The 15,000-nt window shown below is 48.7% G+C and overlaps 2 protein-coding genes across 2 annotated transcripts in view; both read left to right on the top strand.

Moving 5' to 3' along the window:
* The window catches only part of LOC311313364 (suppressor of tumorigenicity 14 protein homolog), a gene marked incomplete at both ends in the record, with an annotated part of 17,583 nt that extends 14,994 nt beyond the window's left edge, over nt 1–2,589 (top strand). Inside the window, 3 exons of the mRNA XM_084443488.1 lie at nt 936–1,210; nt 1,622–1,758; nt 2,422–2,589. Of these exons, the coding sequence (XP_084299614.1) occupies nt 936–1,210; nt 1,622–1,758; nt 2,422–2,589 (580 nt within the window). The remainder of the gene's footprint in view (nt 1–935; nt 1,211–1,621; nt 1,759–2,421) is intronic.
* A 3,021-nt stretch (nt 2,590–5,610) lies between these two features.
* The window catches only part of flt1 (fms related receptor tyrosine kinase 1), a gene marked incomplete at its 3' end in the record, with an annotated part of 68,572 nt that continues 59,182 nt past the window's right edge, over nt 5,611–15,000 (top strand). The window contains exon 1 of the mRNA XM_084443487.1: nt 5,611–5,687. Coding sequence (XP_084299613.1) covers nt 5,630–5,687 — 58 coding nt within the window. The 5' untranslated portion in view covers nt 5,611–5,629. The remainder of the gene's footprint in view (nt 5,688–15,000) is intronic.

The raw sequence follows: 15,000 nt of genomic DNA, 5'->3' as shown, positions 1-15,000 counted from the left end.
AGTTTCATATGCGCATTCACCGAACCCTTAATTGGAAAAATAAAATATGATTTTTTCAAATTCAAAACATAGGTATATATTTTACTGGTGCACAAAATGAACCGTGCATCAACATCACTGTGTTCAAAGAACAAAACCATCAAAACATGATTTTCACACAAAAACAAAAACATAATAATGAATATTTACTGCAAATCAGTGTGACTTCTGCTGTTGCCTTTCAGAGACCAGTTCAGAAATGTGCAGCTTCACCATGGCAAGTGCCACTCTCATGTCATTTTCGCAACAAAGTCTGTTCCTTTCACAATCACACGACGTACCATGACGACAGTCACAAGTCGACTACTGAGCGCACCAAATTCCCTGCAGCACAGATAGGTCAAGCGATGTAGCGTGGTCACCTGCAGCCAATGATGGCCAAGCGGGGCGTGTCATCACGAATCATATGAGTCGGGTGTGTGTCTTGACCTCCGCCGAACCCCTGAGACTGACTCACCGAACCCCTGGGGTTCGATCGAACCCAGGTTAAGAACCACTGGTATAGACATTCTAAACAAGTAAGGATCGCCAGATAAACTAAATTCCTCATCAGTCAGATATATCCCCTTCGAACGTGGCCACTGCAGCTTGTTGTGTTGATAGTAAGAGTCTGCTCTTCTGTTCCTTGTTGTTGTGAAGACAATAGTGCCGGCTAGTTACGCATCGCTCCTCCTCCCTATGTACAGAGAGAGCCATCTAGGTCCCAACAAACCAATGGGTTCAACGATATGATGGTATAAAAACTCAAATGAGCTCCCGACAGACTGTCCTCATATCTGATTTGATTAGGGTGCACTGTGAAGTGAGTTTTCTTTGAATGAAGTCATTATTTTCAACATGAATACTCATCAGTCGTGTCTCTGCGTGCGTGTGTGTGCGTGCGTGCGTGTGTGTAGGTACTCTGACGCGCGCTCCTGGCGTGCTTACCTGGGCATGCGCGTGATGAACACGGCCAGCAATGCCGCCGCCGCCACCCGGCTGATCCGCCGCATCCTGCTGCACGCCCAGTACGACCAGTTCACCTCCGACTATGACATTGCCCTGCTGGAGCTCAGCGCCCCCGTCTTCTTCAACGACTTGGTACAGCCCGTCTGTGTCCCCGCCCCCTCCCACGCCTTCACCTCCGGGACCAGCTGCTTCGTCACGGGCTGGGGGGTCCTGACGGAGGACGGTAAGGGCTGTCCGCAGAGAATGCCTGGCAGAAAATAGGATTAAGGGACAGGACGCTCATGATTTGACCACATGACAGGCAGCTTCTCCTTTGACAACTGGGGACAGATATCTCCTCATTCTAAAAACTTAACCATCTTAACTCATGAAGATGGGGGTTAACAAAAGCAACCAAATGTAGTGTTTAAAGGGTGCGTTTGGGCCTGGGTTTGGGCCTGGGTTTGGGCCTGGGTGTGAGGGCGGGATGTGACCTCCTGTGTGTTTGAGGGCGGGATGTGACCCCCTGTGTGTTTGAGGGTGGGATGTGACCTCCTGTGTGTTTGAGGGTGGGATGTGACCCCCTGTGTGTTTGAGGGTGGGATGTGACCTCCTGTGTGTTTGAGGGTGGGATGTGACCCCCTGTGTTTCCCAGGAGAGCTGGCGTCTCAGCTGCAGGAGGCCTCAGTGAAGATCATCAGCAGGAACAGCTGTAACAAGCTCTACGACGACGCCGTCACGCCCAGGATGCTGTGCGCCGGGAACCTGCAGGGGGGGGTGGACGCCTGCCAGGTGAGGAGGGAGCGGAGTGTGTTGGAGTGTGTTGGTGTGTGTTGGAGTGTGTTGGTGTGTGTTGGAGTGTGTTGGTGTGTGTTTGGAGTGTGTTGGAGTGTGTTGGTGTGTGTTGGAGTGTGTTGGGGTGTGTTGGTGTGTGTGTGTTAGAGTGTCTTGGTGTGTGTCCGTGTGTTGGAGTGTGTTGGTGTGTGTTGGAGTGTGTTGGTGTATGTTAGAGTGTGTTGGGGTGTGTTAATGTGTGTTGGGGTGTGTTGGGGTGTGTTGGAGTGTGTTGGGAGTATGTTGGTGTGTGTGTTAGTGTCTTGGTGTGTGTCAGTGTGTTGGTGTGTGGTATAGTGTGATAGAGTTTTGTTACGAGTGTGTTGGCGTGTGTTAGTCTGTGTTGGTGTGTTGGAGTGTGTTGGTGTGTGTTGGAGTGTGTTTGAGTGTACAGGTGTCTATTCTGTCATTTTGTCCGGCTTTGGTTTCAAGGATTAAAGGATTTTTTATTTGTCATTTACAAGATACACGTGCCATGTACAATGGGAATGCTCACGGACATAGTATAAATGTCCTCGTTTTTCATGTGTGTGTGTGTGCGTGTGTGTGTGTGTGTGTGTGTGCGTGTGCGTGCGTGCGTGTGTGTGTGTGTGTGTGTGTGTGTCACTCGTCGGTGCCCAGGGGGACTCGGGCGGTCCTCTGGTGTGTCTGGAGCGGGGGCGGCGCTGGTTCCTGGCGGGGATCGTGAGCTGGGGGGAGGGGTGCGCCAGGCAGAACCGGCCCGGCGTCTACACACAGGTCATCAAGTTCACCGACTGGATCCACCAGCAGACCAAGGGCCAGGTCTGACGGACAGACAGACGGACGGACGGACAGACAGACCGGACATAGACAGCATCCTCACGTGAACATGGGCGTCTTCACCTGCTGTGGGGGGTCTGGTCAGTCAGGTCACACAGCCTCCTGAGGGGACAACGTAGGGGTGGGGGGGGACCAGCCCCCTACCTTTACTAACTCATACAACACCTACCTGGCCCCGCCCAGGCTGCCCCCCACCCCGCTGCCCCCCCTCTCTCAAGCCCCGCCAACTCCACTGTCCTTTTCCACTCTCCCCTTAGCTCCTGGGTAGAGCGAGAGATATGAACTTTGACCCCACACCACCCTACTTCCCATTCTAGTCCTCTCTCACGCTCTCCTTCCTGCATTCTCTCCACGGAGTCAACGTGGTCTGTGTGTGTGTGTGTGTGTGTGTGTGTGTGTGTGTGTGTGTATGTATGTGTGTGTGTTTACCGACCAGCAGATGTCTAACCACTCCTTCTGTTTCACCTGGATTGAGTTCTCTCCCTGGGGGGGTGTAGGCTAGCTGTGTGTGACTTTTTGTTTATTTACATGTGTATGTTTGTACTGTAAGTGTAAGTGTGTGTAAACATATGTACTGTATGTATTTGTACTGTATATCATGAGTTAATTTGAGTTCTAGGCTCATTGTATTTAGTCACTATGTGTTGTGTATTAATGAGAGTGGTGAGCGATCCCTGGTGGGGTCATAATAGAGTGTTTCAGATATACCCACAATGCAATGTTAGTCCAGTGACCCCTCTCCCCATGCAGACCTGCTGGACGACAGTCACCTGTTTGTAGCATGACAGATCGTTTCTGACTACCAACGCCTCCCTGTGGCCATTAATCAACATTACATCTCCAACTGATGGGTTTGGTCTGTGTGTCCCCCCCCCCCATGCCCTCCATCGAGGATAACTTCCTTTATGATGTACATGTCGAAGACAATCCAGTTTATTTTATTTTATTTAGATGCTTGGACGATTTCAGTGAATAAAAGATTGTTAACAGTGGTATTACAATTCCGTATTGCCTGAGTGTGATTTGGATTGATACAGTATGTTTGTAACCAAGTGACATTGAGTCCCAGATAGTGGTGGTTAGTGGTTGGTTAAACTCACTCCTCAAAGGAGCTCTAACAGTAGAAAGACCCTATATTGGTGTAACTGTTAATGCATCCGCTTCACAAGCCGGAGTTTGTGGGTTTGAATCCCGCCCTTAAAGTGGGTTACATGTGTGTGATTTGATTTGTGTTAAAACATAATTTCTCACCAAGAGATTGGGAGAATGTCATTTTGGACGGTATGTGTCTCTAGGTGGCGCTGTTTTATACTCACTGGAATTTGAACAGATTCAGGAGAGGATTCGAAATTCCAGAGGAGACAAAATTGGAGAAACACGCATAATATGGTGTACCTGTACCCCACTGCTTACCGTGTACGTGCCACTTATCACGTATCCAGCCGGCGCGCAGAGATGGACGTGTGGTTCTGTTGGTTGTGGGTCAGGCAGGGTCTCTGAATGGGTTTGAATCAGCGCGCAGTGACTGACCGTGTCAGAATGCGCACGGGAACTCGGCCATTAACGCGCCGTATGGGTGTGCCGATGGACGGAAGCCCGTCATCCGGCGGCAGTGGGAAACTCTATAAATCTGTGCCCAAGAGGACAATGGGAAAGTTGCACTGGAGTTCAAGCGCGGTGTCCTGTGGCGTGATTTCTCACAGCTATCCCCGAGAAGACGTCCCCTCTCCCTCAGCTCTCCTCGAGAAGACGTCCCCTCTCCCTCAGCTCTCCTCAGGAAGACGTCCCCTCTCCCTCAGCTCTCCCTCAGCTCTCCTTGAGAAGACACCCCCTCTCCCTCAGCTCTCCTCGAGAAGACACCCCCTCTCCCTCAGCTATCCCCGAGAAGACGTCCCCTCTCCCTCAGCTCTCCTCAGGAAGACGTCCCCTCTCCCTCAGCTCTCCTCGAGAAGACACCCCCTCTCCCTCAGCTCTCCCTCAGCTCTCCTCGGGAAGACACCCCCTCTCCCTCAGCTCTCCTCGAGAAGACGTCCCCTCTCCCTCAGCTCTCCTCGGGAAGACACCCCCTCTCCCTCAGCTCTCCTCAGGAAGACACCCCCTCTCCCTCAGCTCTCCTCGGGAAGACACCCCCTCTCCCTCAGCTCTCCTCGGGAAGACACCCCCTCTCCCTCAGCTCTCCTCGGGAAGACACCCCCTCTCCCTCAGCTCTCCTCAGGAAGACACCCCCTCTCCCTCAGCTCTCCTCGGGAAGACACCCCCTCTCCCTCAGCTCTCCTCGAGAAGACACCCCCTCTCCCTCAGCTCTCCTCAGGAAGACACCCCCTCTCCCTCAGCTCTCCTCGGGAAGACACCCCCTCTCCCTCAGCTCTCCTCGGGAAGACACCCCCTCTCCCTCAGCTCTCCTCAGGAAGACACCCCCTCTCCCTCAGCTCTCCTCGGGAAGACACCCCCTCTCCCTCAGCTCTCCTCGGGAAGACACCCCCTCTCCCTCAGCTCTCCTCGAGAAGACACCCCCTCTCCCTCAGCTCTCCTCAGGAAGACGTCCCCTCTCCCTCAGCTCTCCCTCAGCTCTCCCCGAGAAGACGTCCCCTCTCCCTCAGCTCTCCTCGGGAAGACACCCCCTCTCCCTCAGCTCTCCTCGGGAAGACACCCCCTCTCCCTCAGCTCTCCTCAGGAAGACACCCCCTCTCCGTCAGCTCTCCTCGGGAAGACACCCCCTCTCCCTCAGCTCTCCTCAGGAAGACGTCCCCTCTCCCTCAGCTCTCCCTCAGCTCTCCTCGGGAAGACACCCCCTCTCCCTCAGCTCTCCTCAGGAAGACACCCCCTCTCCCTCAGCTCTCCTCGGGAAGACACCCCCTCTCCCTCAGCTCTCCTCGGGAAGACCTCCCAACATCGCCATCAATGCCCAGCTGCAGCCAGGAGCGCTTAGGTGCCTTTAGCGCACTCTCTTGAGAAACAGGATTAAAACCACAAACAATTACGCCTCTTTTTCTTGAATCCCTTCTCAGCGCGCAGGGTCACAGACAACATGATTTGCGTTTTCCTCTTCATACTTTGTGGATTGTCGTGCGGTGCGCACGGAAAAGGTGAGTAGATATCCACCTGTAGGACACCCTCATACCTCTCCATCTAATCTCAGAAGTAAACCAGAGAATCATCATGCTTTAAAAGTATTGCCGTATTTAAGTGTACATTAATAATATTGTTCATTGAATAACATGTGCGCGCCCCCTTACCAAATGGTCTAATTGTTGTTTAAAGGGTAGGCTACCCTCGAGTCGGGAGATCCTCTGTTAAATGCTTTTCTTCATAATCGAGAAAAACATTTTTGTTTTCCCTAATGGAAAAGCTCCCAGACTCTAAAAGACATTTAACGTTATTCTAACGCCCGGTGGAACGTTTTGCCGACCATACCGGACCGCACCGCGTCATGGCACGAGTTGGGGCAGATACGCCTGTCCTGTTTAACGGAGACCTCTTGGGTCTTGTCCTGTAGACCTCTCTGGGTCCTGTCCTGTAGACCTCTCTGGGTCCTGTCCTGTTTAACGGAGACCTCTTGGGTCTTGGCAGCCTCAGCCTCAGTCTGTGCGCACTTGGCCCAGGTTGAAGCGCACATCCACACACACACACACACACACACACACACACACACACACACACACACACACACACACACACACACACACACACGCAGGGCGTTCTTTCCTGCCGCTGATGGGTTCTCTAAGTGGAACCTCTATTCTAAATGCCTGCGGGGTCATGAGCAGCTCAAGGGAACTTTCTAGTGCGCAGGAACTGGCGCTAATCAGCGCTTATTGCTAAAACAGAGTTATGGACAGGAAGCTGGGCTGGAGTACACTCTGGACACAGCACAGTTACATGCGTGTTGGTCAACAACATTTTACTTAATGGACAGGAGTTGTTTTTCCTCATATAGCCGTTCTAAAGGTGTTGCCATTTTCGATGTTGCAATCGTTGTTGTGGAATAGAAATGCTATAGAGCAATTAAAAATGATCTATAGCAAAAAAAAGTGAACATTTCGTTGGGGGGAAACAGACAGAGAGGCTATATTGCAATTCAACTTTTTATTTTTATTTTTTTTTTAAGCGGGGGGGGGGGGGGTATAGGCTATATATAATGTAGCTATTATAATAAATTGTGATATGATGTTGTATTGTGATATGTCTGGTGTGATCTGACCGAAACAAAATGAATTTCCCCAAATGAATTTATTTTGTAAAGTAACCCTAACCCTAACCCTTGTTAATGAAGTTCTCAACAACTCTAAAAACCTAATCGCACCAGACTCAGGAAGTGAAAGTCCTCAAGAAGGGAGAGAATCATCCTGGCTGGATATTTATATCAGAGTGGTCAATATACTATAGTCACATTATAGTCGTATGACTATATTAGATATATACTCAGAGTTACGGTTGGCCAATACTGTCCTGAATAGATGTAATATATCGCATCACAGTATTTTAGATTTGTTAGATTAGATTTAAGTTGAAATAGCATTCAATGTTACAGTATATCGTGGACCATATATACTTACTGGATATCGAATGCCAAGCATTGTTGATGAGTTCAAATTCTATCATCCCTTTTAAGTGTGACTGTGTGGATGTAACCTCTAGGAGTGCTGATCTAGGACCAGCTAGGTATATAGGTAGTTCAGACTCAGAGTAGATGTGCTGATCTAGGACCAGCTAGGTAGATAGGTAGTTCAGACTCAGAGTAGATGTGCTGATCTAGGACCAGCTAGGTATATAGGTAGTTCAGACTCAGAGTAGATGTGCTGATCTAGGACCAGCTAGGTATATAGGTAGTTCAGACTCAGAGTAGATGTGCTGATCTAGGACCTGCTACGTAGATAGGTAGTTCAGACTCAGAGTAGATGTGCTGATCTAGGACCAGCTAGGTAGATAGGTAGTTCAGACTCAGAGTAGATGTGCTGATCTAGGACCAGCTAGGTAGATAGGTAGTTCAGACACAGAGTAAAGGTGCTGATCTAGGACCAGCTAGGTAGATAGGTAGTTCATACTCAGAGTAGTAGATTGATAGGTAGGTACATTAGATCATATGTTCACAGCAGCAGCATTGGAAAACACAACACAGTTGAGTTGACATCGTCAATAAAGTGTTTGAGCTGAATGCATTTAGTTTCCCCTCTCTATTGGCTTGAAGGCGTTTGACAAGCAGGGACTGAATCTACACTCCTGCTTTGATGCACTCGGTGAATCCAGGCCCAGACTTTAGCTCTGAGAGCTATTTCACATGGCCTCTGGTCTCAGGCAAGGTTGCCCCTAGTGGGAATAAAGGTCACTGCCACCTCCTCTAGTTGAGCGTACAGTCAACACTCTATGACCTCCGCCCCAGTGACAAAAACAGGGTGAGAGGTCATGTTTTTGATGGCGTTTGTTTGTTTGTTTCTTGGTTTGTTCATTTGTTAGCAGGATTAAGCAAAATCTACCAGACCGATTTTCATGAAACTTGGTGGAAGCATGTCACATGGGCCAACTTAGAACTCATTCAATTTTAGAGTGGATCCGTGTCGCAGGGCGGATGCACGAATTAAAACAAAACTTTGAGAGAAGCCAGCTCCCCGAGTGGGGGCGCTAGAGACACGTGGTTTGGATTGGGGTGTGCAGGGGTAGAGCCCAGACTGCACCGCACCGCCCTCCGCCGGCTGCGACCTGAGGGGGGCGCCACAGAGCCGCCCAAGCACGACCGCTCATTCACCTCCAGTCATTTTTTGGACTCAGGACCGCTTATTTCCCCAGGGTAAAAATATGTGGTGGAACTCGACCCACTTTTCTTTCTGGGTAAAAAAGAAGCACTGGAACTAATAAGATGGAAGCGCTTATTTCTCCTGGTGAAAATGATAGATTAGATCAAATCAATCAATCAATCAAAGCTTTATTTGTATAGCGCATTTCATACCCAGAGGCAACACAATGCGCTTTACAGAGAACAAGGGAGGTGGGCATACGATTAGATAGGATGGATATACATTATTAATTCATCTATGAGGGGAAATAATTGTTTATTGAACTCCATTGCCAAGGCTTTGCTTATGAGTGTCTATGACGACACAGTTGACACCATGTATCCGTGATACGGCCGCCCCCAGGGGAAATGATGCAGAGACACAGGGTTTGGACTGGCAGAAAGCTCTCCAGAGACACAGGGTTTGGACTGGCATAATGCTCTCCTCCTAACAGGGTTTGGACTGGCATAAAGCTCTCCAGAGACACAGGGTTTGGACTGACATAAAGCTCTCCACCTAACAGGGTTTGGACTGGCATAAAGCTCTCCAGAGACACAGGGTTTGGACTGACATAAAGCTCTCCACCTAACAGGGTTTGGACTGACATAAAGCTCTCCACCTAACAGGGTTTGGACTGGCATAAAGCTCTCCAGAGACACAGGGTTTGGACTGACATAAAGCTCTCCTCCTAACAGGGTTTGGACTGGCATAAAGCTCTCCAGAGACACAGGGTTTGGACTGACATAAAGCTCTCCACCTAACAGGGTTTGGACTGACATAAAGCTCTCCTCCTAACAGGGTTTGGACTGACATAAAGCTCTCCACCTAACAGGGTTTGGACTGACATAAAGCTCTCCAGAGACACAGGGTTTGGACTGACATAAAGCTCTCCAGAGACACAGGGTTTGGACTGACAGAAAGCTCTCCACCTAACAGGGTTTGGACTGACAGAAAGCTCTCCTCCTAACAGGGTTTGGACTGACATAAAGCTCTCCACCTAACGGACGCAGCAACACCAAACATGTCCTGCTCACATGCACGTTCGTGAACACACAGCCATGACATGCATTCATGGGTGGAGGTCTGTGCTCTCCAAGCACCATTTCTACCTCCTGTTCTGCAGCTAAATTCTGGTGTTTTAAGAAGTTTGTCCTTGAACTACATTTTACCCTTGTATGAATTGAACAGTTGTGTGATGTTTTGAGTGATGTGAAAATGGGTCTACCCCAGGGGGCCATGCTGAGAGAGATCTCCTTCCTTTTCTTATTTCCTCTCCTACTGTGTGTGTGTGTGTGTGTGTGTGTGTGTGTGTGTGTGTGTGTGTGTGTGTGTGTGTGTGTGTGTGTGTGTGTGCGCCTGCGTGCGATCATGTGTGCCTGACTCACACTTTGTGTGAAAACTGAGTAAATAGTTTGGGAAGTGCTATCAGAGGAGCTGCTGAATGGAACATCCACAGGCAGCCATGATGCCGGCCTGTAGTAACGCTTCCTAAAAACAGCTTCACGCCTTCGCCTTCACATGGACAAGTCAACCAAGCACAGGGTAGTGAACCACACAGGAAGTAGGGTAGGCTCAGGTCCAGTCAAATGGTGGTGAACTAGTGTGTATGTTCTGGTGAACTAGATGTGTGTAGCCTAGCTGTATGTTCTGGAGTTGTAGTGGTGAACTAGATGGTCTGGGGATGTGGTAGTGAACTAGTGTAGCCTATGTCCTGGGGTTGTAGTGAAGTAATAACTAAAAAAAAGAATGGATGCTAGAAGGAAGCTCTGTGTAGGGTGGCTAACTGCTGAATATCAGAAATATATGCAGCAGCTGTTTATTAGCTCTGAGTTAGCTAGCTAACGTTAGCTTCATTAGCTAACGTTAGCTAGCAAAACAGCTGACTAGCTAATTTTTCCACTAAAATAGCTGTTAAAGTCTTGTCTTAATTGCTATAATCAGAGAGACATATAAAGAATACAAACACATTGCACAATTACACATCAAATTACATGTTAAAACATCAACAAACACTTTATAATAACTAGAAAGTACATTTCCTGGAGAAAATGGGAGGTGGGCTAGCTGCCGCAGCTGCATGTAACCACTACTGCTAGAACTACTATGGACCAGGCAATCTCCATGCACCCACCGGTGAAGACCGTGCGTCTCTAGCCCACTCGGGCTGAATTGTGGGGTCCGTGGCGTGGACAGTGGCGTGATGGCGAGACTCCACCCCCTCAGGTCAGAGCCGGTCAGGGACAGTGTACCCCTCTCCGGGCCTCCTACCTCACACCACTGGTGAAGACCGTGTGTCTCTAGCCCCCTCAGGGGCTGAGTTGTGGGGCCCGTGGCGTGGATAGTGGCGTGCTGGTTAGGCTCCACCCCCTTGGGTCACAGCTAGTCGGGGACAGTACAGTGACCTCCAGGCAATTTCCATGCATCCACCATTGAAGACTGTGTGTCTCTAGCCCACTCAGGGGCTGAAAAGTGAGTTCTGTGGCGTGAATAGTGGCGTGGTGGCGAGGCTCCGCCCCTTTTGGTCATAGCCAGTCAGGGACGGTGTACTCCTCTCCGGGCTACCCACCGCCCCCCACCAGTGAAGACCATGTGTCTCTATACAAGTTGGAGGTTGGGTATTCCAGAGTCCCGAGTTGTCTTGAACGCACCAGAAGTATAGCATACCTGTATAGCATACCTGTATAGCATACCTGTATAGCATACCTTTGCTGTGCAACTGCTAGTTGCAAAAGTGGTGCTGATAAACCAGAGAGGTACAGTAGGCTACAGGACGGATAGAGCAACTCAAAATTGACACTGAATGTTTCCATTTTTCTTGAGGAGAAACCGTAACGTAACCAACAGACGCAATGGAACTAACGTTTTTACAGGCAGTAAATTGGCGCAGTAATATTTCACATAGAACGATAAAGAGGCTCTGCCCGTGGTATATCGTGGCATATACAACGGCTCTTAACCAATCAGATTGCGAGGTCGGAACTACCCGTTGTATAATGGTGAACTAGGCCGACTGTAGATGTTCTGGGGTTGTAGTGGTGAACTAGATGTTCTGGGGTTGTAGGGGTGAACTAGATGTTCTGGGGTTGTAGTGGTGAACTATGTGTGTATGTTCTAGTGTGGTGGTGGTGAACTATGTGTGTATGTTCTAGTGTGGTGGTGGTGAACTATGTGTGTATGTTCTAGTGTGGTGGTGGTGAACTATGTGTGTATGTTCTAGTGTGGTGTTGGTGAACTATGTGTGTATGTTCTAGTGTGGTGGTGGTGAACTATGTGTGTATGTTCTAGTGTGGTGGTGAACTATGTGTGTATGTTCTAGTGTGGTGGTGAACTATGTGTGTATGTTCTAGTGTGGTGGTGAACTATGTGTGTATGTTCTAGTGTGGTGGTGAACTGTGTGTATGTTCTAGTGTGGTGGTGGTGAACTATGTGTGTATGTTCTAGTGTGGTGGTGAACTATGTGTGTATGTTCTAGTGTGGTGGTGGTGAACTATGTGTGTATGTTCTAGTGTGGTGGTGAACTATGTGTGTATGTTCTAGTGTGGAGGTGAACTATGTGTGTATGTTCTAGTGTGGTGGTGGTGAACTATGTGTGTATGTTCTAGTGTGGTAGTGGTGAACTATGTGTGTATGTTCTAGTGTGGTGGTGAACTATGTGTGTATGTTCTAGTGTGCTGGTGGTGAATGTGTGTATGTTCTAGTGTGGTGGTGAACTATGTGTGTATGTTCTAGTGTGGTGGTGAACTATGTGTGTATGTTCTAGTGTGCTGGTGGTGAATGTGTGTATGTTCTAGTGTGATGGTGAACTATGTGTGTATGTTCTAGTGTGGTGGTGGTGAATGTGTGTGTATGTTCTAGTGTGGTGGTGAACTATGTGTGTATGTTCTAGTGTGGTGGTGGTGAATGTGTGTGTATGTTCTAGTGTGGTGGTGTTGAATGTGTGTATGTTCTAGTGTGGTGGTGAATGTGTGTATGTTCTAGTGTGGTGAACTATGTGTGTATGTTCTAGTGTGGTGAACTATGTGTGTATGTTCTAGTGTGGTGGTGAACTATGTGTGTATGTTCTAGTGTGGTGGTGGTGAATGTGTGTATGTTCTAGTGTGGTGAACTATGTGTGTATGTTCTAGTGTGGTGGTGAATGTGTGTATGTTCTAGTGTGGTGAACTATGTGTGTATGTTCTAGTGTGGTGAACTATGTGTGTATGTTCTAGTGTGGTGGTGGTGAACTATGTGTGTATGTTCTAGTGTGGTGTTGGTGAACTATGTGTGTATGTTCTAGTGTGGTGGTGAACTATGTGTGTATGTTCTAGTGTGGTGGTGGTGAACTATGTGTGTATGTTCTAGTGTGGTGGTGAACTATGTGTGTATGTTCTAGTGTGGTGGTGAACTATGTGTGTATGTTCTAGTGTGGTGGTGGTGAACTATGTGTGTATGTTCTAGTGTGGTAGTGGTGAACTATGTGTGTATGTTCTAGTGTGCTGGTGGTGAATGTGTGTATGTTCTAGTGTGGTGGTGAACTATGTGTGTATGTTCTAGTGTGGTGGTGGTGAATGTGTGTGTATGTTCTAGTGTGGTGGTGAACTATGTGTGTATGTTCTAGTGTGGTGATGGTGAATGTGTGTGTATGTTCTAGTGTGGTGGTGTTGAATGTGTGTATGTTCTAGTGTGGTGGTGAATGTGTGTATGTTCTAGTGTGGTGGTGAATGTGTGTATGTTCTAGTGTGGTGAACTATGTGTGTATGTTCTAGTGTGGTGAACTATGTGTGTATGTTCTAGTGTGGTGAACTATGTGTGTATGTTCTAGTGTGGTGGTGAACTATGTGTGTATGTTCTAGTGTGGTGGTGGTGAATGTGTGTATGTTCTAGTGTGGTGGTGGTGAATGTGTGTATGTTCTAGTGTGGTGGTGGTGAATGTGTGTATGTTCTCCCTAGTGCCTCTCTCTCTCCCTCCTATCTTCTAACCAGGTCCAGTGGACGCCCCACTGTCACCAGCAGACCTCCCGGAGTCCGATAGACACCCCCGTGTCTGCTGTGGATGATGTAGCATATCCGTAGAATGTTCTCTCTCCTATGATGCTTTTAGCCTCTCCTACTTTGAAATGTAATTTAATGTAATGTATTGCTTTATAAATGTTCTTAGCCGGTAGACAAACATACTCCAGGAGCTTGCTCGATCGCCTTGTTGAGAGGGGTCAGGGAAGAATTTTTACAGCTCACTTATCTGGCCCCCGGGTGATACTGTTTTTTTGCTTCCCTCTGGAATATGTAGAGAGTGGGTCGTATGCCCACCTCCCTTGTTCTCTGTAAAGCGCATTGTGTTGCCTCTGGGTATGAAATGCGCTATACAAATAAAGCTTTGATTGATTGATTGATTGATTGATTGATTGATTGATTGATAGTGTGGTGGTGGTGAAGTACGTGTGTATGTTCTAGTGTGGTGGTGGTGAACTAGATGTTCTAGTGTGGTCATGGTGAAATACGTGTGTATGTTCTAGTGTGGTCATGGTGAAATACGTGTGTGTGTTCTGGGGCTCTTCTGAATGATGTTTCCCCTGCGGGAGGAAGGAAGGGAGGGCGGACAGCACCCTTTATCTCTCATTAATAAAACTCAGGCATGGAGTGTGTTGAGTGCTGCTTTTATTTGATAAACAAGAGTGACAGTGCTTACGCATTTCCACTGCAGTCCTTAAGTGGCCCATACCGGCCTGGGAACAGAGAGGTGTCCCGGGTCACCAGAACTCAGGCCATGACGGGGGTAGGGGGGGGGGGGGTATGGGGGGGAAAGGGGGGGGGGGCATTCTGAGGAGACGTGATCTGACAACAGTTTGTGTTGCGGTCACCAGCATTGTTCTCAATTAATCTCGCTGTTTTGTTGGGGTGGGTAGATTAGGCGTTATGGTTAGCAGTCAACAAGTACGGACCGATAGTCTGGGTCCGTTCTGTCGCAGTCAGTTGCTGTGTCAGTTGTCTTTGGCTAGTAGCTCTGGGTATGACTCTACGCAGCAGAATCCCATTCTGCCCATGTGATTGTGATCCTTGCGAGTGTATATAGTATCTGTACAGTGATTCGCTCTGACACTTGAGCAGCTCATCCTGCTCAAACTGCTGCTCGCCTGGTGTTCAACCACCCAAGTTCTCCCACACAACTTCCCTTCTCTGTTCTCTACACCGGCTCCCTGTAGCAGCTCACATCCAGTTTACAACTCTGGCACTAGCCTAACAGGGCAATGAAAGGAACAGCCCCCTCCTACCTCCAGGCCATGGTCAAACCCTACACCCCCTCCCGACCACTACACTCTGCTACCTCGGGGCGACTGGTTGCCCCGTCACTCCGAGGCTCCTGCGGTCGATCGACACGGTCACGGCTCTTCTCTGTCCTGGCCCCGCAGTGGTGGAATGAACTGCCCACTGACGTCAGGACAGCAGAGTCACTGCCCATCTTTAGCTGCAGGCTCAAAACTCATCTCTTCAAGACGTACTTGTACCACAATCCTCCTTCTTAAGCACCTATTGTATTTTAGATTGCTATTCTTGCACTTTGCCTTCAGCAGGAGATGCACTTGTGAGTTCTGGAAAGTAGTAGTAGTACATTGGCTTTTCCTACGTTGTTCAATGCAATTATTGTAAATGC

This window comes from Borostomias antarcticus (genome assembly GCF_949987555.1).
Source record: "Borostomias antarcticus genome assembly, chromosome: 9".
Lineage (NCBI taxonomy): Eukaryota > Metazoa > Chordata > Actinopteri > Stomiiformes > Stomiidae > Borostomias > Borostomias antarcticus.
Note: the sequence above shows the minus strand (reverse complement) of the source record. Positions and strands in the feature narration are given on the sequence as shown.